The 23,919-nt window shown below is 50.3% G+C and overlaps 1 protein-coding gene across 1 annotated transcript in view; it reads left to right on the forward strand.

The window, feature by feature from the left end:
- SCRIB (scribble planar cell polarity protein) overlaps positions 1-23,919 on the forward strand; it is a gene marked incomplete at both ends in the record, with an annotated part of 101,818 nt that overhangs the window by 59,702 nt on the left and 18,197 nt on the right. Inside the window, 11 exons of the mRNA XM_079533726.1 lie at positions 3,134-3,322; positions 4,028-4,147; positions 4,394-4,450; positions 6,458-6,514; positions 7,284-7,367; positions 12,335-12,742; positions 14,639-14,701; positions 18,532-18,570; positions 19,123-19,164; positions 19,917-20,045; positions 20,930-21,037. Of these exons, the coding sequence (XP_079389852.1) occupies positions 3,134-3,322; positions 4,028-4,147; positions 4,394-4,450; positions 6,458-6,514; positions 7,284-7,367; positions 12,335-12,742; positions 14,639-14,701; positions 18,532-18,570; positions 19,123-19,164; positions 19,917-20,045; positions 20,930-21,037 (1,296 nt within the window). The remainder of the gene's footprint in view (positions 1-3,133; positions 3,323-4,027; positions 4,148-4,393; positions 4,451-6,457; positions 6,515-7,283; positions 7,368-12,334; positions 12,743-14,638; positions 14,702-18,531; positions 18,571-19,122; positions 19,165-19,916; positions 20,046-20,929; positions 21,038-23,919) is intronic.

Raw genomic sequence — 23,919 nt, forward strand, 5'->3', positions numbered from 1 at the left:
GAAGGACATCGAGGCCCTGGAGTGTGGCCAGAGAAGGGCAATGGAGCTGTGAGGGGTCTGGAGCACAGTGCTATGGGGACCGATGGAATGGGACGGTTCAGTCTGGAAGAGAGAAGACTTGGGGAGACCTCACTGTTCTCTCCAGCTCCTGAAAGGAGGTTGGAGCGAGGTGCAGGTTGGCTTTTGCTCCCAGGAAACAGCAATGGGATGAAAGGCGATGGCCTCACGTTGCACCAGGTGGGGTTGAGGTTGGATATTAGGACCAATTTCTTCTCTGAAGGAGTGGTGATGCAGTGGCACATCTGCACAGGGCAGTGGGGCAGTCACCATCCCCAGAGGTGTTCAAGAACCGTGGAGATGTGGCGCTGAGGGACGTGGCTTAATGGGCATCGTGGGGTGGGTTGGGGTCAGACGTGGTGATCTTCGAGGTCTGTTTCATCATGAATGATTCTGTGATCTCCTGACAGCCAGCCTGCAGGAATTGATGCCGCTGAGGGGTTTAACCCACCTGTCCGTGCTGTCGTTGGCTACTCTCCATACCCCCGTAGTGACCCAGCCCTTGGGTCCTGAGAGCATCTCTGCCCCTTGGCACCCTGACAGTGGGGGTCCCCACAGCCTGGGCAGAGAGGGGGTGAGGGGAGGAGGCAGGGCTGTGTGTTAGCAGCCACTTAGGTGCTGTGGATGCTGACTTTATCGTCAGTTGTGCTAACCGTGCTGCCAGGGGAAAGGAGCAGAGGGCACTGATCACAGCTGCCTTGACTGTGTCTTTCAGCTTCACTCTCAGCTCCCCAACCCAGTGTGCTTTTCCTGCTTGGCTTATTCTGCCTCTCTATCTCTGCTAGCTGAGAGATGGAGCGTTGTTTTTCTTCTCTTTCCTCTTTTTTGGCTGCCTGATTACAACGTTCTTTCTTCTCAGTCTCCCTTAATTGTTGTTTTTGTTGAGTCTCTTCATTATCATACATTTTTTTAACCTGTAACCTGGCTCTTCTTTGTTAAAACTTTACTGCTGAAGTGTTACGAGTTGAACACAATCAGAAGCCTTAAACATATCCACAGTTTGAAGTTCATGGTCTGTTGCAATGGGAATAGCGTAGTCTCCCCTGGTGAGATAAGAGTAATACAGATGACTGTTAGCATTATGGGCATACTTTTCCATGTGCTCCTCTTCCTCCCATTATTTCAGCGTGTTTTACTGCCATGCTTGTGCATTTGCTCTCCCTGGGAAAGAAAATGGGAGAGTTTGGTCGTGTTCCATTTAGCTTCATGTGACACCTTCTATACTTGCACGTTCCATTCACACATTTTCCTGTTTTCCTCCCTGTAGGAAATTGTATGAATGCATAGAATCATAGAATCCTATCATCATGAATGCATGCCTATTTTCCCTCCTGAAAACCTACAAAAAGATCACGTGCAGCATTCCCTTCTCTTTTTCCAAGTACTTCTATAAAATAATGAACCAAATAGATACTCTTCCTTTGCTGGTTGTTTTTTCTTCCCCCCCTCCACCCCCCATCGCTGAGTTCTCTGCATTGTCTTTGTCTTAGAATAGAATCATTAAGGCTGGAAAGGACCTCAAAGATCTTCTCATGCTCTCTGTGCCTCCCTGCTGCTCTGACAACCAGCCCTGCACGCCCTTGCATTTCCCCCACCCCTCTGGTGCCCCTCTGCTCTCCTTATCCTCTTGGCATAAATCTGCAGGCTGTGCAGAAGATCCCCCGCATTTCCACGCTCTTTTTGCAAAGCCTTTATGTAGCGCTGCTCGTAATTCATGTTGGTTCTTTGGTTTGAGTCTGGGCAGTTGAATTAAAGCCATTATTTGACTCATGTTCCCAGCGACATCTGCTTGTACAGCCAGTCTGCCAAGACCTTCATTTGAGCTTGGCCATGCATGCATCCCGTTTTGTTACAAGGTTTTGGTTTCCCATTAGAAGTAAGGACCATTTAGGGTTCTGTTCCTTTCCCCCAACTGTTTCTGTTCCTTTCAGTTGAATCCTCTGTTTCTGCACAGTCCCTGACAGCGTTTTCTCCTAAATCCACCATTCAGTTTCTTTTTCACTTTCCCAGCTTGCATATTTCTCCTATACCAAACATCATACTTTGTTTTCCTCCTTTCCACATTGTGCCCACAGCAAATCCTGCAGTCTCTTTTCCTTATCCTAAAGAGGAAAACGTTAATAACCTTCCCTTAACTTTACTTCCTTTGTTCTGGTGACAAAGCACGCGCTTTCATTTTCTCCTCAAACACACATTGATATTTGCACTTTTTAAGACAAACTCTGGCATTTTCTGTGCCTTACCAGTATGTGATGTGAAGTTGCTTCCCCCGATGGCATTGGTTACGTGAGGCAGGGATAAGTTCTTGTCATTTGCTGGGAAAAAAAGCAGCAGTTACGCGTGGTACCTCTCAGAGAAAGAGGAGGGAAAGTTCATAATCTCAGGTTGGATGTTAGGAGCAATTTCTTCTCAGAAAGAGCAGTCAAGCATCAGAACGGGCTGCACTAGGAAGTGGTGGAGTTGCTGACCCTGAAGGTTTTCAAGAGCCGTGGAGATGTGGCAGTGAGGGCCGTGCTCAGTGGGAATGGTGGGGACGCGTTGTGGCTCAGCTTGGTGATCTCAGAGGTCTTTTCCAGCCTTCATGATTCTATGATTCTCTGATTTGTTATGCCTTTGTCTTCCACAAAGAAGTGAAAAGTCTTTATGACTCATTTATCTTTATCCAGAAAATTTAGCCCCATGCTTGCGTTTTTCCACCTCTCTCCCAAGAACAGCAACAAAAAATGGAATTTCCTTGCTCTGAGGGTAAATCATAGATGCATGAGGTTTCTTTCTCACCTGCTTCATCGACAAACAAACAGTTTATTCCCTTGGAACAAGATATTTCAAATACAGATTCTTTTCGTCTCTCAGAATGGGCTTCTTCTACACTTCCCCTTTATTGAAACACACAAATTCTTCCCTTTTTTGCTCTCTCTGTCAATGTGTCTGTGTACTTTCAATCTCTTTCCCTGTCGTGTAGCCTCAGCCTTTTTTCCGTGTCTCTTTTGTACTCCTTCTCCCTGATGTGGCCCTCGTGCTCCCCGACCTTCTCTTTGCTCCTTGAGTAAAGCCACCATTCCACCATGGATTACAGGTGAGCTCCTCTGGGGCCGCAGCGCGGGACGGCCGTCTCAAGGTGGGGATGCGGATCCTGGAGGTGAACCATCAGAGTTTGCTGGGGATGACGCACACAGAAGCAGTGCAGATACTCCGAAGTGTGGGCGATGCTCTGCTGGTGCTGGTGTGTGATGGCTTCGATCCCAAGGCTGCAGCTGCCATTGAGGTGAGAAGGGAGGCGCGAGGAGCCCCGCGGAGACCAAGGAAATAAGGAGCCCACTTATTTCTGCACAGAAGTTTGCTGCATTTTCCAGCCTTTTGCTGTAGATTTTTTTGTCGGTTCGTTGGTTGGGTTTTTTTGAGGTGTCAGATCCCAAAGTTTTCTCTCTTGCTTTATGAACTAGAAGTGATTGCCGGTTCATAAAACAGTAGCTTCGCAAGGCTGATATCTTCTGCTGATTGCAGAGCTGTTTTCACCATATCACTGTGCTGCATAGAAATGTGGGTTTCAAACAAATTTTCTGCAGTGTTCTTTTAGTCATTTTTTCTTGTATTGACGTTATATTTAAAGTAAATTTTCTTTCTATCCGTTGGTGTTCACCTTTCACCCAGGGAAACACCCACGGTAGCCCCATGCCTTCTGAGTTTTCTTTTACTGAGGCTTAGAAAGCCTTTATTTATCCTTTGCTAGAGCATATACTCAGTCCTTGGTAATCTTATGCCCTTTCTGTACCTGTTTTAATTGAAACTCCTCTTCCCTAGCCCTCAGTTTCTTTTTGTAATTGACAGTTGCAACAAGGTTTTGAGTTGTGAAGCAGTTCTGTCTTGTCCAGGAGCATCTTGGTGCTCTGTATCTGGTAGCCCAGGGTGTGGAATCTTGTATGGTATACTATGGGCTTCTGCCATGCGTTATTGTGTTCTTCCTTCGTAGATGTCTCCAGGAATTATTGCAAACCCTTTTGCTGCTGGTATTGGACGCAAGAATAGCCTGGAAAGTATCTCATCTATTGACCGGGATCTCAGCCCTGAGGAACTGGAGGTGCTGCAGAAGGTGGGTGTTCTGGCTTTGGCTGGGAGAGTGGTGTGGAATGGAATACTTGTTAAATCTCAAGTATTGCCCTTGGTGTGTGGGACCCGCAGCATAACAAGTAGCGGACTTCATGTTTGTGGGATCAGCAGCTCCCAGCACATGGACCAGCACGAGGCTGAGACGTGGTCTGGCTTCTTCCCGAGGTTGCCATCCTCCACGCAGGGAGAGAGCACGGGGTGAAGTGGCTCTAACTTTGGTCTCTCCTAGGAGATGGAAATGGTGAGAGAAGCGACTCAGTGGGAGAGAGAAGAAATGGAGAAAGTGGTGAGAGATGTTTCGTGTGGTGGAGTTTGTTCTTGACAGCAGTTCTGCCCAGGCTGCAGGCCCTGAGGAAAATGGCACAGATCGCCTCTACTCGACTGTGATCGCTGTGGGGGCTGTGGGCCTCGTCTCTCCATAGTGCACCTCTCAGTTATTGTAGTTGCTTTTTGGCTTTGGCGTACCTTCCTGTGTGCCTCTTTGGTGGTACTTACCTGTTATGTGTGCAGTTTGTTACTGCTGGGACTTTCTGGCCAAGGTTTTCTTAAAGCTGCAACTTTGAGGAAAATGGCCCATTGGCTTGGGAGCCCCACGTTTCATCACTTCTCTCCATGATCTGACAGCTTTCATGAGCGGAGATGAGAACACACAGCTCAAAGGTTGAGGAATCAGCCCCGTTCATCAGTCAGGAGTTTGTGCTCCTCAGTTTCCATGGCTGTTGTTCTGGCTGGGCACGAGAACTTTGTCCCTGAGGGGCTTGGATTTTCCAGTTCTCTCTGTTAAAACTGCAATTTATTCAGTCAGATCCTGTTGGAAAATGAGGGAAAAATTGAATTCTTTAGCATTGTGCGTTGTCAATCTGCTCTCCTGGCAAATAAGTTTGTGTACATTTTGCATTTCTTCAGGTTTCCAGTTTAGATCTATTTATCTTGCTGGGTTCTCTCTGTTGTTCAGTCCCTGAGCTGAACGAGTTTTCAGGAACCACCGTTGCACTCTGCATACGTCTTCCAAGTTTGGTTCTTTGATCGTTCAGATTCTAAGAGCAATATCAGTGACTCCAAATCTCCATGGGCCGATCCTTGGCACGTTTCTCTGTCTCAGCTCTGCTGCCAGTTGTTTTTGTAACCTTACCGCAGAGCTTTGGCTCAGATGTTGCAGGGATGGACTTCCGGCGTTGCCCAGCTCCATCAGCACTGCCTGGAGCTCCTGTTACTTTTCACTTTATGACCTCCAGTTTTGTAGATGATACTTATCCAAAGCACCCAGCACCAACATACACTTCAGCTTAAATATCCCTGAATATCCCTTTGGGTCCTGCAGTTTTCTGGAGCGCTGGCGTCTTCTCATGTGGCTCATCACTGTCTGGAGATTGGGAGTGTGATATTGGGCACTGGTGGTAATGCACAGGATGGCCGGGTGCTGATCAGAACTCTCTGCTCTGTCTGTTCCTCAGCTGCGTCCCATCCATCAGCCTTGTGCCCTCAGGACCCTTTGGGGGCTGCTTATGGAGAGAAGCAGTCAGAAGGGCTGAAATGTGCCGTAGAGCAAAGCAATTATGCTCCTTTTGTCCACAGCCCCCACTCTGCTGCAGAGGCTCTGGGCAAAAAGTCACAGAATATAAATGAACAGATGTAATTCCTCTTGAAATCAAGCAGTGGGTGTTATTTCTTTCCTTCTGCAGCTCTGAAGCTGCAGTGAGTTTGGTTACTGGCCACTTTCATGACACTCTGTGCTCACCCACTGGCTTTAAGCCCTCTGTACAATTGCCATCTCTGTAGCTTTGTGGCTGTGATGCTACTAACAAGCATGTGATTTTTTAGGACTTTTTCCTCGATGACCACCAGCTCGTGCTCTTTAGATTTGTTTCTCTGTGCCCTTGCAGCTTCCCCACTCTGTGCTCTGCCAGGATCCCTCTTGTAGCTATAAGCAACCTGTTCCCATCCCTCAGCGACGCTGCATAGGGTTCAGCTCCACTTCCTCTCCCTAGGAGTTGCCCTGCTGAGGATCTCAGAGCCACCTGCCCTCTTCCCTCCCCTGGTAACCCCCTGTCTTTACTTGTATGGGATGGCTGTTGCCATCACTTTGCTGGCAGTGCCCAGCAGAATGCCAGCTTCTCCTTCCCTGGGCCAAACTCACGTGCTGATTTCTGCTCACCTCATCCTGACACCAACCCCCTCCATACCCCTCTGTTCTCCTTCTGGAATGATTGCCCAGCATGCAGCTGACCTCTTTCCCTCTCTCTTTGCCTGCACTGCTTGGATGCTGGTCTGGCTCTGTCCTGTGGCATGGAAGGAGTGGATGCGTAGGGAGCGGGAAGCGGCCACGCGGCAGCTTGAGGAGGCGGCAGAGGTGAGGAGCGTGGTGGGAGGGATGGAGAGATGGAGAGAAGAGGCAGAGCTCAGCCTAAGGGCTGGAGGAGCCCCCGAAAAGTAGAAGCACTCACTGCCCTCTGCATGTGTTCTCCTCACCCCCCTGTACCCTGCAAAAAGCACAGCTTCAGCGTATGAGGAGATAGCAGAAATTGGGAACTCTTTAACGTGGTTGAGGAAGAGCTAGCGAAAAACAATGACTAAAATGTGAAAGCAAATTAAAATAGGAAGTGATATCAGGCACAATTATGCAAACAGTGTGAGTTAATACTGAAAATAGATACCACAGAGGAATTGCAGATTGACTTTGTTAAATGTAGAATCATGGAACATGCCGAGTTGGAAGGCACCCATAAGGGTCATTGAGTCCAACTCCTGTATCGCCAGCTCCGGACTGTAAAATCTTTCTGGATTTGGTGAAAACTGGTTATATATATTTAGTATTCTTTTCTCTTTCTGTAAGAGAGTGGATGTGTGCACTGCACAGGAGAAATGGTGGGGACCAGCATCCCAGTGTGGCTGTTCCCTGCAGTATTGCTGTCACTTTTCCCTGTGGCTGCGTTTGGAGCAGTCCCAGGTTCACATCCCAGCAGTGGGAGCTTCCTGCAGCGTTTGGAGACAAAGCCTTGGCTGTGACGAGGGGTGGTTTCCTTTGAATTGCTCTCTGAGATTGATGTAGCTGAATTCTGGCCTGATCTCTTCCTGGTGTTTCTGTTTTGTTTTTTGCTTCCCCCCTTCCCCCTCTCCAGAATGTCACGAGTGAACCTTTGCGAATGGACTATCGGACCCTGGCTGCTTTGCCCAGCAGTGGCTCACAGAGAGTCAATCGCACTGTAAGTGATGGGTGCTGAGTGCACATCCCTGCTCCCTTTTCTGCCCTCTCCTCTGCCTTTATGTGATGGTAGCGGTGCTCTGCAGAACTGCAGTGGGCTTCAGGTGTCTGAAACAGGAGGAGCTGCAGCGGAAAGATTTAGAAGGAGAAAATGGTGAGAGCAGAAAGCCAAGTTACTTCCCATTGTGGAAAGGGAAGTGGCTTCTGTGGTTGCTTTGGTGCAGGAGATGATGTGAACAAGGCAGAAAGCAAGCCCAGCAGGAGGGAAGAATACACGTGAATGGAGTGTGGGGGCTTTGGTGGGGAAATAAGCAAGTACTGAAAGCTGCAGAAGCAGGAGGGGAAGATGATGCCAGGCACAGAAGACACCAATGCTGTGTGCAGAGAAAGCAAGGAGTGCAGAGAAAGCAAGGTTAGGATCCATCTAGGACTGCAAAAGGGGAAGCAGAAGTGCTTGCATATCCCACCTAGCAGAGATAACAGTGATGCCTTTGGCACTACTGCTGCCCCTCTGCCCTCCTGTGTTGCCATCTCTGATACATGGTGGAAACTCAGCAAAGAGAAAATCCAGATTCCACAAATGTCACAGATTACAGAGCTATCCGTCTTTCCTGGGTTGTTTAAAATGTCACATCTCCATCTCTGTTTTCTTTGTCCCCCCTGCATCACGCTTGTTCTGCTGAGTTGCTGCCTGCTCCCTTAGAGCTTCGCATCCTCAGGCTTATCCCCAATTCCTTTCCTGGTGTTACAGGAAGGACCAACCCTTTGCTGATGTTGAGACAGAATATCTCTTTGTTCTCCCATTGTTTCAGATCATCTCTTCTACCCATCTCTGTTTCATTCCATTGAGACAGCTCTTCTCTCATATTTGTGTATCATCTCATGACTGTCACCAGTTCTGTCTTATTTTATTCCTCCCCATCCTCCCAAGCTTTGCCTTTTCTTTCCTGGCTGTCCACAAAAAATTGTTTCATCAGAAGAACATCTGAAGTATTTCCAGCATCTCTTCATTTAACTGAGTAGCTGGAAGCGAGGGGAGAGCCAACCCCGTGCAAGCAGCTGTTCCTTTGTGAGCAGCCCAAGAGCTGAGCAGCATTTGGGAGCCTATGGCTGAGCCTGGGAGCGCCTGGCTCTGGAATGTGCAGCAGAGCACTGGAATGCTGCGTGTGGGGCAGCATCTATAAATGTCCCATCTCAGGGGAAGGGCCAATTAGTGCACATTTATCTTCTCCCAACTGTCTTTTGCTCAGCCCTACCTTTGCTCTGCTTGAAAAAATCCCACCTGCTTTGATTGTGAGATACGAGCTCCCAATGACAGCAGGGTTCTGGCTGCAGCCAGCCCATGTGGTGACAGCCTGGAAGATTCAAGCAGTCCAACCAGCAGAAAAGCATGCAGCTCATAGGGCTGGAGCACCTTTCCAGAGAAGAGAGGCTGAGCGTCAGGATTCTCTTATAGCAGCCTTTCAGTACCCAAAAGGGCCTACAAGAAGCTGGAGAGGGATTTTGTACGTGGGTGTGCAGTGATAGGGCAAGGGATAATAAAAGAAGGCAGGTTTAGATTGGATATAAGGACAAATATCTTCACAGTGGAAGTGATGAGGCCCTGGCACAGACTGACCAGAGAAGTGTGAGTGGCCCACGTCTGGGGGTGCCCTGGGCAGGCTGGTCTGGTGCACGAGGGTTGGAAGTAGATGATCTTTAAGGACCCCTCCAACCCAAACCATTCTTGACTCAATCAGCAGGTGATCTTTAAGGACCCCTCCAACCCAAACCATTCTTGACTCAATCAGCAGGTGATCTTTAAGGACCCCTCCAACCCAAACCATTCTTGACTCAATCAGCAGGTGATCTTTAAGGACCCCTCCAACCCAAACCATTCTTGTCTCAATCAGCAGGTGATCTTTAAGGACCCCTCCAACCCAAACCATTCTTGACTCAATCAGCAGGTGATCTTTAAGGACCCCTCCAACCCAAACCGTTCTTGACTCAATCAGCAGGTGATCTTTAAGGACCCCTCCAACCCAAACCGTTCTTGTCTCAATCAGCAGGTGATCTTTAAGGACCCCTCCAACCCAAACCATTCTTGACTCAATCAGCAGGTTGTCTCTCTGCAAACAGCATGCCTGAATTAAGATGGCTGATGCTATTGCCCCATTCCCACAGTATTACCCTGTTTCTGTCTGTGCTTTGGCAGCTCTCACACCAAGCGCTTTCTCCTCTGAGCTGTCTTGCATATCTTCTGCTGCTGTGTAACTCCTTTCAAGGCCGTGCAGAGCCACTCTCCGCACTGCTGAGCAGAAGGATGTACGATAAGGGTCAATCTCTTTCATGACTCTGCTGTAGGTTGCAGTGGAATTTCTCCTGGGGATGCCCCAAGGGCAGTGTCCAGAAAAGGGGCAGATGTTTGTCTGTCTTTGGGTTGATCTGTACTGCTGTGCTGGTTGTTCTGTAAGTAGGAGTCCTGAAGGCTTTTGCCGTGCAAAACCGTGTTTGTGCAGTTTGTGCAGCTGAAGAGCTTTTGTGGAAAGCTGCATGAAAGGGCTCCTCTCAGTGATGCCCTCTGCAGTGGCAGCTTCTCAGCACTGCAGTGTTTGCAGTACTGCATTCAGAAGTCAGGATAATGCCATCACAGTAGCAAAGGTGCTGTGTTATAGTCTATCTGGATATTACAGGCTTGGAAACCATACCCATGAATGACTGTGCCAAGCCACAGCAAAACACTTATAGTCTCGTTTTGCTTTCTGGACTATAGAAAAGAAGATGACTTTACATCCGTCAGTAACGGGTCACCACTGTTGGTTAATTAATCTGTGCTTTCCAGTCTGAAGCTTTCAATTCCTGGCCAAACCAACCCAAACCATTCTTGACTCAATCAGCAGGCGATCTTTAAGGACCCCTCCAACCCAAACCATTCTTGTCTCAATCAGTTCTCTCTCTGTAGCTGATCACAGAATCACCAAGATTGGAACAGACCTTCAAGATCATCCAATCCATCCACCCACCCATCACCAACAGCTCTCGCTAAACCACGTCCCTCTACACAAAATCCAAACGTCCCTTGAACACCTCCAGCTCGGTGACTCCACCACTCCCTGGGCAGCCCATTGCAGTGCCTGGCCACTCTTTCAGAAAAGCAGTATTTCCTAACATCCAGCCTGAATCTCCCCTGGCGCAGCTTGAAGCCATTCTCTCTAGTTCTCTCACTGTTACACAAGTTCATTTTCAGATTAGATTTGTGTTAGCATCTGAGGCAAAGCGATGGGTCAAAACTGCAAATGCATTTCCTTCTGTATTTGCTCGGAGAACGCAAAGTGAAATATTCCTGTTCTCTGTGCTGGAGTGTAGAGTGACAGAGCAAGGCTGGGAAAAGCACACTGCATTGCCAGAATTGTTGACTCCCCAAAATAGAAATTGTTGCTCGTCTGATAAAAATAATCCATGCGGAGCCGATGGAGCAGGGCATCCTGCACCGAGACGCATGCAGCAGTGATGGAGATGAACGCGAGGAGTGGGTGAAGCTCAGCTCCAGTCATGTCCATCATCAGAACGGGACTTTGAGTTCCACCAGTCCTTGTGCAGCCTTGGGGAGATGCCCATCTCCACAGTGCCCTAAAAGCAGCATTTACTTTTTTACCGTCTGCGTGAGCAAAGTGAGCTTTGGTGCTGTGGGATCACTTGGAATGAGTGATAATCTCTGCTGTCTGCTTGGCAAGGAAAAGCAGTGTCAGGGTGACATGGCTGCTGGGTGGCAAACCCACCTCATGCTGGAGGACTGCTGTCATTCTTCTAATGAGTGCATCCACAAATGGGCAACATTCCTGAAAGCACTTTTAGCCTACTGTAAGTTTGTATTAGGATACTTTATGGTACTCTTGGGAAAAGGATGTTGGATTTTGGTGGGGAGGAGGGGGATTTTTTTGATAGGAGCCTTTTGCATTGGGAAGGGATACAGTCCAGTAGCAAAATTTCTGGGGGTAGCACAGACTTCAGTGTCTGTAGAAATAGGATCTGAGCAGCAGCTCTGCCATCCGCTGCGTTGGGTTGGGGTGGGGGTGAAGGCTGGGGGAGGGCAGCAGGAATTCCTGAGCCTCTCAGCTGCCATTGTAAGCCAGCAGCCCACCCGGCCACCAGAGCTATTTTGGTGAGCGCTGCCGTGACACAGGAACTGGGGAATGTGCTCTGAGCTGAAAGGGGCTTTCTGCTGCGCCGCCGGCAGCTGGGAGGAGGAGGCTGCAGCATTGTTCTCCCATTATCCCCACTTCACTGCTGAAGGCTTCGGTGGGGTAACAAACACTCTTTTATGGTACTAAAGGAGAAAAGGTCAGTGCTTCGTCTGGGATGGGTTCCGTGCAGAACGAGCGTGTGAAGGGATCTGTGCTGTTACCCCCTGCTTAGCCGTTACAGCTGCGCGAGTGCATAGCGATGAAATGGGCCCGTAGAACAGCGAGCGTGTGCGTGCAGATGGGACGGATCTGCATGGAGAACAGTGATGTGGCGTGACTGTGTGGGAGCTCAGTGGAGCAAGAGGAGAGATTTATGTTATTGTGTGTGCTGGGGGTACGTGGAAGTAAGCTGGGGTGAGACAGATGGTGTTTGGCAGTGTGTGTGGTGGTGGAGCTGAGAATGCTGCGGGAGGGGGAAGGCCATGTGCTGCTCTTGGAGTTGCTTTTGTTGGAGAGCAGCAGAGTTGCTGAAATGCAAATAGGAGTGTAAATGAGAGCTGGAAAAATGCAGGGAGTGTGCGTGAGCCTGCTGATAACTCAGTGTGTGTATCGCGTGTGACAGCAAGGTCCTCTCTTTCAAGTAGCACTAGGGCTCACAGGACTGGCGATGGAGTAGAAGGTGGAATGGTGCTGTGGGCATTACTACTGGAGTTCCTCTCTCCCCTGTCCTCCAGCTCTGTGTTTTCTCTTCCTCTCCTTTTCCCTGCTCTCTTCATGTCTTTCTGACACTTCTGTTTCCTCACAGCCCGTTCATTGTGATAGGGCCACCTCCGGCACGGGGACTGACCGCACTATGCTGTCCTTGCCGGTGGCACAGGACGGCCAGGATTGCTCCCCAGCAGCAGCAGCAGCAGCATCCCTGACCACCAGATGTGAGCCTGGCCCTCCCCAGGACCCCGCGTCGCCCTGCCGGCGCACGTGCGGGGCAGAAAAGCCCCCTGTAGACGAACGGGATCCCAACCATTGCTCCCCTCCCCGGGAGCCGGAGGCACCAGAGCAAGAGTGCATGATCGACTCCCAGCCCATCCTCTTCAGCGAGAACCCCTTCGTGGTGGCCAACCGGAGGGGGAAGGCGGCGGGCAAGGCCTGCCTGGGGGGCCCCCCACTGGGCTATGGCAGGGAGGGAGTGCTGAAGACCAACCTTTACTCCAAGGCAAGCGCTCTTACGGCGTGCAGCATGCGGTCACACAGGAGCCACGCAGCTCCTACTAAACCACGGGGCGTGCAAAGGCAGCACGAGGCCTGGGCTGCTCCCAACCTAACGCACGTGATGTGTGTGTGCTGTCTGACTGTGGTCGTCCTCCAGCACTAACATACCGGCTGTGCATGCGCCCTCCGCCAGGAGGCCGAGACGTGGGGCTGGGGAGGACCTCCTGTCGTCATGGGCAGCCTGCAGGAGCAGCAGTGTTGCTGTGTTCCGGTGTTCTGTGGGAGCAGAGAGCTGCGGGGAGATGGTGTCACGTGTGTCTGTGGGCTTCAGCGAGCTTGGATGTTTTAGACCTCTGCAAGCGAAGAGTGTAGCTGAGGTAGCTAACTGACAGCACAAGGGTGTGCTGTTCCTTGAAGGACTGCTTGCAGTGTATCAGACTTCTAGATTTCAGGAGAAAACATCCCTTCTCGCTGTGGGAAATCTGCTTGCGTTTAAGTTCCTGTAACCCACAGCATTGCTGGGAGGACTCAGCCCAAAGGTGTTGCGGGTGAGCACTGCTCTCCTCTTCATCTTGGCCTTTTTGGGGATCTGGACAGCAAGAGAAGCTGAAGAACCACGTGCAGACAGCACCCCTCCTGCCACAGATGCAGCAGTGGGAGGAAACAAGGCTGATCAGCCAGCTGTAGTTGTCTTAGGTGGTCGTAGCCCAGTTCTGTGGTGGCAGTTTGTCTTTTCCACATGTGTAGGCATTTGAAAATAGAGCAAGGCATCTGACAGAATGTCTGCAACCTCTCAGTGTATTAAAAGTCAAAGTTTGTGCTTTGAATTGATACAGATCTAGATCTATAGTTAGTGGACCAGAAAAGGTGGATTCATCCACATCCAGCGATCATCAGTCAGGAGGTGGCTGTCACAGTTAGCTTAAGCTAATCTGATTCCACAGCGCTGTCGTAAAAAGACTGCTCCCCATCATCTGTTCTCCTGTGCGCTGGCAGCAGAGCTGTGTCAGGTGGGCCAGGGAGCTGAAGGGTTTTCTTTGTAGGATGAGTTCTTTGCAGAGCAGCACCCTCCTCGGTGGGTGGATGAACAGCACGTGGAGGCTTTGGGCAGAGGATGACGGAGCCAAACCGAGTGGGAGCACTGCAGTGGTGCCATGGAAGTGATGGGTTTGAGACTGCCATGTGCTGTCACTGTGGTGAGAGGAAGGATCAGATTTTTCTCCAGTGTAAGCTTTAGGTTCCATCCCCTGGCTTGGTATATGGAAATACATACCGTTGCCCACAGCTGACCCGAGTTTCATTAACAGGATTCACTACTGCATGAGTAACAATAATAATTGCAAAACCCAGAGATTTGCTTCAAGAACTGTTGAAATCTCAAAGGACCCATTTCCACTTTTAGGCATCTAAAATGGTTTTTAGTAGTGTTCCTTAACCAGCACAACTACTGGGACTCTGCCCTTGTGATGCTGCTGTGGGGGCTCCTGCAGAAGGGGTGAGAGCTTTGTCCTTCCTGTGCTCTGCCCTGCTCTGCAGCTGCAGGCCAGCTGCAATGGATGTGGCTGTGAAAGAGTCTCCTTTTGGTTACGAGTGGCTTTTGTTGCTTCAAGACATGAAGTTTCTCTCGATTTGGGGGAGAGGATTGCCAGAAATCCTTGCAAGGCAGAAGTCTTAACCCGGTGCTGTTGGCTGTGCAGGATGTTCGGATGCGATCTGAGCTCTGTTTCATACAGTTCTCTTGCTGTTTCCAGTGCTTTTTGCAATATGACGCCTGCCGTTAGGCCAACGCTAACTCTGCTTTCTTGTGGTGAAGTGGTCCATAGTTGCCCTCAGGCTGGATATCAGAGTGTGGAAGTTGCTGCTGCACAGTAATTCTCGAGCTTTGTCTCCTCTCTTGCAGGTTCCTGAGTCGGGGACAGGAAATTCGAGGCGAGAAACCCCTTATTCTCCCAGTAACCAGCAGGTGAGGCTGCACGTAAGGCAGGCAATGGGGAGAAGGCAGGTGTGCTTCCAGGGCAGAACTGGGCAGCAAGGCAGAGGGAGCTGAGGATAATTCCTTTATTTGAGAGCCGTTCCTGTATTTGAGAGTGATACCTTTGTGGTGGAGGAATCCCTTCTAGGATGCAACTGGAGAACAAGGAAGGGAGCTCTTCTCTTTCAAAATGTTTCTGAGACCCAGAATTTAATTAGCTGGTCATAAACCCAGTGGAGAGCTACTGCTCTAAGGGTTAATTTAATTATCAGAGTAATTAACAAGCAGGGGAGTACCTAAGATGACTACGAAGCGGTCGTTGCCTGTTTTGAGAATGGCTTCACCAGTGCCTCATGCAGACTGTGTTGAATTCTGCACGTCAGAAAAAGTGGGGAAGTGAAGGTTTGCAGAAAGCTCAGCTCTGTGAACCACTGCTGCTCGGCCTCCCGCTCTGACCCCTGTTCTGTTGCTGGCTGTGCCAGCAGCTCACACGGGCTCTTCAGAAGAGAACCAAAGGAGCTGTGCACACACTTACAGGCTCACCTCCCCCGAGGGACTGATTTTCTGGAAGACTTAAGCCACCTTTCTATCTGAATTTTTGATTTTTATCTTTCAATTCTCTTGTAACTTTTGGTTTATTTTCGTCAGCGTTCCCTATTCTCACTGGCTCTTCTTATTACACGTGCAAACTGTGATCCTTTGTTTAAAATCTCGTGAAGTTTTAGATGTCAGTGTTCGTTCTATGGCAGTGGGTTTCGCAAACCAGGTGAGCCTTTTGAAATGAAATACTCTGAAGTGGACGTTGACATTTTCCCTTCACGGACATTATGGGATTGCATTGTGAGCTGTAATGAAAATTGTGCTGTGTGCTCTGTCCTCAGTTATTTGCATCCATTGGGAGTGTGGCTGCTGTGCAGCTGTTGGGACCGAACAGCTCTGGCAGTGACCTGGTCTTTGGTTGAGCCATTCCAGCAATCTGAGCTTGACAAAAGTGAACTGCCTTTTTTGCTCAGTTAATTTGGAACCAGCTCGTTGAGGGTGAATTGCATCATCTTGGGGAGAGGTGACCGTTAACACTGCCAGTAGTAAGAGTCAAGAACAAGAGTCAAAAGCATATGGCTGGGAGCAGTGGATAGAACGCTGGAGCTGTCGTGGGCAGTAGTGCAGTCCATCTTCTATTGCTTCCTTATGCTGTCTTGCATCTCCTTCAGTTCCTAGATCCTTAAAATCAAGTGAGCTCCAGGGGCACAGGAAGACTAAGGAAAGGTACTGTTCATTATGGTAATGCAGTGTCAGTGCATTCTCTTCCAGCTCCATCCGATTGCTTTTCTGGCAGCAGATACATGTTCAGAGGTGTATTTTGGGCTCTTTGCCTGTAAGTTTTCCTTTGACCACAAATGCCAGCTTTCTTTGAGTTTAGGGTCCTTCCCATCTAGAGGTATTCTTGGGGTGAGGATGGTACTCCTCGTTCTGCAATGGACAGAGATCTAGATATTCATTTACTTCACCCTTAAGCTCAGCTTTTGGATGAAAAAAGTGCACGGGTCAGGGGTCTGGTCACCAAATTCCGAACACCTCCAGGGAGGGAGAGCCCACATCTTTCCAGCCAGCAGCTCCAATGTGTGCCGACCCTCACTGTGAGATTGCTGGTTTATTACAAAAGCAAGTGTAGAGTCTTGCATCTGGGGAGGAAGAATTGCATGCACCAGTACAGGCTGGGGGATGAGCTGCTGGAGGGGAGCTCTGCGGAGAGGGACCTGGGTGTCCTGGTGGACGACAGGTTGCCATGAGCCAGCAGTGTGCCCTTGTGGCCAAGAGGGCCAATGGCATCCTGGGGTGCATTGCACAGAGCGTGGCCAGCAGGTGGAGGGAGGCGATCCTCCCCCTCTGCTCTGCCCTGGTGAGGCCTCACCTGGAGCACGGCGTCCAGTTCTGGGCTCCCCAGCACAAAACAGACAGGGATCTCTTGGGAAGAATCCAGCGGAGGGCCCCAAGATGGTGAGGGGCCTGGAGCATCTCTGCTATGGAGAAAGGCTGAGTGAGCTGGGTCTGTTCAGCATGGAGAAAAGAAGGCTGAGAGGGGAGCTGATCCAGGTCTGTAAATATCTGAGGTGTGGGGGGCAGAATGGCGAGGCCGGACTGTTTTCAGTGGTGAGTGGAGACAGGACGAGGGGAAACGGCCGGAAACTGCAGCATAGGAAGTTCTGCACCAATGTGCGAAGGAACGGCTGTGCAGTGACGTGAGGAGCACTGGAACAGGCTGCCCAGGGAGGTGGTGGAGTCTATGGGTCCCAACGTGTCTCTATGGGTCCCACTGTTCACTGGAACAGGCTGCCCAGGGAGGTGGTGGAGTCTCCTGCTCTGGAGATGTTCCAGACCTGCCTGGATGCCGACCTGTGCGACCTGCTGTAGGGAACCTGCTTTGGCAGGGGGTTGGACACGATGATCCCTTCTAGGAGGTCCTGGAGGTCCCTTCCAACCCCTACAGTTCTGTGATTCTGTGATTATTATAATAATTGGTTGATTATTATTTTGAATTTAAACAGGTATTTGGGTGGAGTGTTCCTAGTTCCAGCTTGTCGTAGTCAGGTGCCGTGATACTCTGGTACTTTTTGTAGAAATGTGTTGGCATTGGAGGCACAGTGACACATCCTTGCCACCAGCCGCCCTGCAGCTAATGCCATCTGCATTCTGAACTCTGGATGGGCTTGCTCAATGATAAATCATTTGGCATCAGAGGACACTGGTGGTTCATTGCTATTTGATTCCTTTGGCAATAGTGATCATCTGGCTTTTCCTAGCAGTGACTGTTTGATAGGGGAACCTTTCCAAGTAAAACCATTCACTCCTTCCTCCTTGAGTTCTGAGAAGAATAAAACAGATTTAACCGTGTTCTGCAGAGTTCAGAGCATCCCAGGAGCGTTTCTGCAGGTGCAGGCCTTTCCCTTCCCAGTTTTAAGAGGGATCTCTCTGTTACGCAGCACTGGCTGTACTTTATATTCTGTCACTTCAAGCTTTCTGTGCCATCAGTTCCCTGTACCTCGAGTGAACCATTTTGAATAATCTCTCCAGCTTTTCTCTTGCTTTTCTGTGTTCAGAGCTGAGTATGCCTTTAGAGATGCTGCTGATTTCTTACAACGTTTCTGACCTTCTCTTGAGTTTGTCATTCGTTTTAGTCTCTTAAGGTCCTTAGAAAACTTTTCCTCACTGCTTTGATTTCTGAGATCCAATCTTTGTGTTGTTTTAACAGCCTTTTTTTCCTTATTTCTTCTGTGGCTGTTAGGACTCAGTAACTTGGGCACTTGTTTCCTAAGGTGCCATGTGTCACAGTGCTGAGCCATTTGCCTTGCTAGTGACACTCTCCACCCATCTTCTATTCTATCCACGAGTTTTCTGGTACACAGACATGTGTGATTTAATGCCTCTGAGTCAGAGCCTTGTGCAACAGTCTCCTGCATATCAGGTGAGATGATATCAGGTGGAATTAGTTCTTGAACAGTGAATGTTACGCAGAATGTAAGAGGTCACCCAGATGTTACCAAAGGACGTAAGACAATCACTGTGCTGTCCTGGACATACCACAAGATTGCACTCAAGATGATTGCTCCACTGTTTGCAGCGGGTTTGCACATGCAGTGGGTCTTCTTCCATGGCTGACAGCAGAGGTGGGCAGTGAGCCTTCCTTTGGGGCAGGGAGCAGTGGGGCACTGATAGCACCAGGCGAGGGCGTTCTGTGTGCTGGGGAAGCTCTCAGCCTCACCGGGGCACGCGGGTCTCTCCGTTTTCTCTCCATTCTCTCCCCTGGTGTTTCCCCCCTGCAGATGCCTGCAGCTGCTCGGCCAGGCAGGGAGACACGCTTTGTAAGTTCCCTCTGGTGTGCAGTGTGTGCTGCTGCTCCGTGCTGCTCCATGCTGCTCCGTGCTGCTCCCACCTGGCCCTGCTGTTTTCGCTTCCTTTAGCTCCGTGCTGCCCGGCTCGTGGGCTTGGGGTGCCCCTCAGCTTGCTGCAGAGCAGTGCCCGGGCAGCTGCTCTGCTCTCAGGGCTGTTCCCTGCTCCTTCTGCTGAGTTGGCCAAGAAGCTGCAGCGCTGATGACTTTGCTAGAGCGCAGGGGATGCAAAGAGGGGCCACGATCGGCTGAGCTGGAGGAGAAGTGGAGAGGTGGGGGGGTTGATGTGTGAAGTGCAGAGAATTGTGAGTGTCTTCTTGCAGAGGAACTCAGAGAAGCTGCTCTTTGAGCTGCTCCCCACGTGGAGAATGCATTGCAGGGGGTGATGTGGGACTTGAAAGCTTTGTGCTGTATGGGAAGAAGGGCAGGGGGAAAGAGTTGGGTAAGTCTGTTTTTGAATGGAGCAGGGTTAGCTGAAGGGTTCCGTTATGGACTCCGCATTGACACTTCTATTTCTGCTTTCAGGCTTCCATTAACTTCATTGCATCGCAGGATGACAGCAGATCAGTAAGTACATCTGCTCTGAGACCTTCCAGTAGTGTCCTCTGTGTATCCTCCAGCATGTAAAGCTTGCCTCTTCCTCCTGCGTGTGCTTACTTCCAGCCTGCTTACTTCTCACTGTTGGCCCTGTGTTCTTTTCTCAGTGTCCCTCCAAGTTTGTACAAATGCACTGTCTTCAATATTCCTACACTGAAAACTCAGTGTTTATAGCTTGTATTCCTGCTTACGTTAGCAGTTTGCTCTCTTGGTTTTTCTGGCCAATTGTGCTTCTGGTCCCTTTAAGTATTTGGAGTTTCGTTCACTTCCACACAATACCCAGCACTGATGACATCTTGGTCCCCTGTACCCCTCTCTGCTCCTATCTGTCTGCATTCCTAATTGCAGGCCTGGCTGGTGTTCTGTTCATTGCACCACAACTTCTGCCAGTGCCCATTCCCAGCTGTATCTCCCATTCATGATGCTTACACTCCCCAAGCTCTGACATATCTGTGCTGTTCCCCTCTGACTGCTGCAGCTGCCATTTCTATGGCAAGGCTCTCCCTCATCACTCAGGCATCACTAAACTCATTGGTGTTGCTTTGCCTGAACCTCTTTGCTTCTCCAGATGCTTGCACCAGAGACGTGGCTTTGTGCTTGGTGTTTGCTGCAGTAGCTCTCCTTCCCAAGGACTCACCTGGCTGCCCTGACCGCTCAACTCTTTTCTCTCCCTCTCTCTCTCTTCGTCTGCATTTTCCCCCCTCGTGTGGCACTGACACAAGCAGACCAAGCCAGGCGTCATTCAGCCTCTTTCTCGAGCGCGACAAAATGCTGCCTCGCATAACCCGGAGGAGGGGGACAGCCCCAATCCCTTCCAGCAGCCCGAGCCGTGCTCCGCTGTCCACAGCTCTGTAAGTGGCCACACTTCCTTCTCACTCAGCTTGTCCTAGGCTGCTCCGCTGCCACTTAGAGTTATGCTGAGGCGTGAAACCTTGTCTGTCAGCGCCTTGCGTCTTGGGGCAAAAGCCAATGGCATCTGTAGTAAGTTTGGTGATGTGCAAAATGATCGGTTTTCCTTCAGAGATTCTCATTCTCAGGGCTTTATGTTGATGGGAGAGAAGGGTTTATGTATTTTGGTCTTCGCCTGGGTAAGAGTTGCTGCTGCGTACTTGCAGAATAGTCTTTCTCTTTTTATTGAAGCGCGTATGGATTTGTACCAAATCAGAAGCACAACAGCCACTGGAGAAGAAGGAAAAGACAAGAAAAAAGGAGTGACGCCGGTAGATCTCTTCCAATGAGGAAGGTTCTGTTAGTCAGAAATACTGGATAAGGCCAGAGCTTATCTCTCATTTCCCAGTGGACTGGATTTGTCTTTCTCAGTCCGAAGGAGCGCTCAGTTAACTGTATGTCACTGTATTCCAGCTCCAAAAGCCCATTGATTGATGGCTGCGTGCTCACTGAGTTGGGTGGAAATCCTTTAGGATCGTGACATCAGTTTGGCCCCATGGCCAAGAGGTCAGTCACGAAATTCTGGTGAAGTCGATGAGGATTGGTGCCACCAGAATTACCGTTCCTCCACCTGCCAGGAAGTAAAATGGGCCTATGATACTTGTGCTGCTCTATAGAGCACATACACAGTGCAGTGCTCACCCTTCTGCACAAGGCTGTAGCAGCCATCTCTTTCTTATTCCAATGCTCAGGCTCTGCAGGATGAGCATTTCGAAGTGTTTCCCCCACATTCTGTTTTTTTGTAACAACTGTGATTTTTTTTTATGTTCTGTTTTTGTCGCTGTAGCCAAAGCCACCATCACCACCCTCTCCTGATGAGATTCCCATCAACGTCAAGCAAGCATACAAGACTTTTGCAGCAGTGCCCTTGTCACACCCTCTGCTCGAGACACAGGTAACTGCTGCTGGTTGGGGGCAACGTCACCCAAACAGTGGAACACAGAGAAGAAGGAGCATCGCAAGTGAGGGTAGGAAGGAGACAGCAACTGGTTTATCGCAGACAGACCTGCTTTCAGCATCTTCATCTATGACCTTGATGAGGGGATGGTGGCCACCCTCAGCAAGTTTGCTGATGATACGAAGTTGGGAGGATTGGCTGAAGGCCGTGCTGCCATTCAGCGAGAGCTGGACAGGCTGAGAGCTGGGCAAAAAAAAACCGGATGAGGTTTAACAAAAGCAAGTGTAGAGTCTTGCATCTGGGGAGGAATAATGGCATGCAGCAGTACAGGATGGGGGATGAGCTGCTGGAGGGGAGCTCTGCGCAGAGGGACCTGGGTGTCCTGGTGGACGACAGGTTGCCATGAGCCAGCAGTGTGCCCTTGTGGCCAAGAGGGCCAATGGCATCCTGGGGTGCATTGCACAGAGCGTGGCCAGCAGGTCGAGGGAGGCGATCCTCCCCCTCTGCTCTGCCCTGGTGAGGCCTCACCTGGAGCACGGCGTCCAGTTCTGGGCTCCCCAGCACAAAACAGACAGGGATCTCTTGGGAAGAGTCCAGCGGAGGGCCACCAAGATGGTGAGGGGCCTGGAGCATCTCTGCTATGGAGAAAGGCTGAGTGAGCTGGGTCTGTTCAGCCTTGAGGAAAGAAGGCTGAGAGGGGAGCTGATCCAGGTCTGTAAATATCTGAGGTGTGGGGGGCAGAATGGCGAGGCCGGACTGTTTTCAGTGGTGAGTGGAGACAGGACGAGGGGAAACGGCCGGAAACTGCAGCATAGGAAGTTCTGCACCAATGTGCGAAGGAACGGCTGTGCAGTGAGGGGAGGAGCGCTGGAACAGGCTGCAGGGAGGTGGGGGAGTCTATGGGTCCCAATGTGTCTCTATGGGTCCCAACGTGTCTCTATGGGTCCCACTGTTCACTGGAACAGGCTGCCCAGGGAGGTGGTGGAGTCTCCTGCTCTGGAGATGTTCAAGACCTGCCTGGATGCTGACCTGTGCGACCTGCTGTAGGGAACCTGCTTTGGCAGGGGTTTGGACTCGATGATCTCTGGAGGTCCCTTCCAACCCCTACAATTCTGTGATTCTGTGATTCTGTGCTTTGAGGGAGGGATGCGTAGTTGTCTTGTTGGAATTTGGTGTCTGCTCACACTGCAGGTGGTCACCCTTGCCCATGAAGTACTGAAAGCTTACTGGCTTTCATAGCACTGTTCTCCCAGGGCATTAGGGTGATGAGTCTTAACCTTGCTGTTCTGATACAAAGAAGCTCACTGAGCTTCCAAGACATAGGGCTGGGCTAAATCTGCTCCAAGAACATTCTGGTTGGAGGTAAGGCTGAAGTTGAAGGTAGTCTATTTTCTCTCCTCCTGCGATTCATTTTCACTTATATAACTAAAAAACAGTGTTATCTGTAATAATTCTTGGCAGTTCTCATGATACTCTTACAATTTCTAATTTCTGGTTCACAAATCGATTTTGTGGATCAATGTTTTTTTACTCCCTATCGTTCTGTTCTTCTGATATTATGTTATTTATTCTGTTAAATAGGGATTTATTATCTTGACAGCGAAGCTTCCACTTCTTAGAATTAAATTTTAAGTAGATTTACCATTCCGCCAAGTGATGTCCCTGACTGTTGCTGTTGATGTGACATCGGTGACACTTGGTTGTGGAGGAGGAGTGATGGCAGACCATCCTTTTAATGCATGCCCGTTTCTCAGTGTCCTTGGGAATGGCTTGCTCAGACCAGCGCAGAGAATCGTAGAATCACAGAACCCCAGCATGGCCTGGGTGGCACAGGAGCACAGCGCTCACCTGGTTCCAACCCCTGCTGTGTGCAGGTCGCCAACCAGCAGGCCAGGCTGCACAGAGAACCCGCATTGATTGACATTGATCGGGTGCCATAGAGATTGATAGGGTGCCATAGGGATCCGTAGGGTGCCATAGGGACCCACAGGGTGCCATAGAGATCCACAGGGTGCCATAGGGATCCATAGGGTGCCATAAGGATCCATAGGGTGCCATAAAAACCCACAGGGTGCCATAGGGATCCACAGGTTGCCATAGGGATCTATAGGGTGCCATAGGGACCCATAGGTTGCCATAGGGACCCACAGGGTGCCATAGGGTGCCATAGGGACCCACAGGGTGCCATAGGGATCCACAGGTTGCCATAGGGATCCATAGGGTGCCATAAAGATCTGTAGGGTGCCATAAGAACCCACAGGGTGCCATAGGGATCCATAGCGTGCCATAGGGACCCATAGGGTGCCATAAGAACCCACAGGGTGCCATAGGGATCCATAGGGTGCCATAGGGACCCACAGGGTGCCATAGGGATCCATAGGGTGCCATAGGGACCCACAGGGTGCCATAGGGATCCATAGGGTGCTATAAGGACCCATAGGGTGCCATAGGGACCCACAGGGTGCCATAGGGATCCATAGGGTGCCATAGGGACCCATAGGGTGCCATAAGAACCCACAGGGTGCCATAGGGATCCATAGGGTGCCATAGGGACCCATAGGGTGCCATAAGAACCCACAGGGTGCCATAGGGTGCCATAGGGACCCATAGGGTGCCATAAGAACCCACAGGGTGCCATAGGGATCCATAGGGTGCCATAGGGACCCACAGGGTGCCATAGGGACCCACAGGGTGCCATAGAGATCCACAGGGTGCCATAGGGACCCATGAGGAGCCATAATCATAGAACCCCAGCGTGGCCTGGGTTGCACAGGAGCACAGCGCTCACGTGGTTCCAAGCCCTGCTGTGTGCAGGTCGCCAACCAGCAGCCCAGGCTGCCCAGAGCCACATCCAGCCTGGCCTCCAATGCCTGCAGGGA

The sequence above is a fragment of the Tetrao urogallus genome (assembly GCF_951394365.1).
Source record: "Tetrao urogallus genome assembly, chromosome: 3".
NCBI lineage: Eukaryota > Metazoa > Chordata > Aves > Galliformes > Phasianidae > Tetrao > Tetrao urogallus.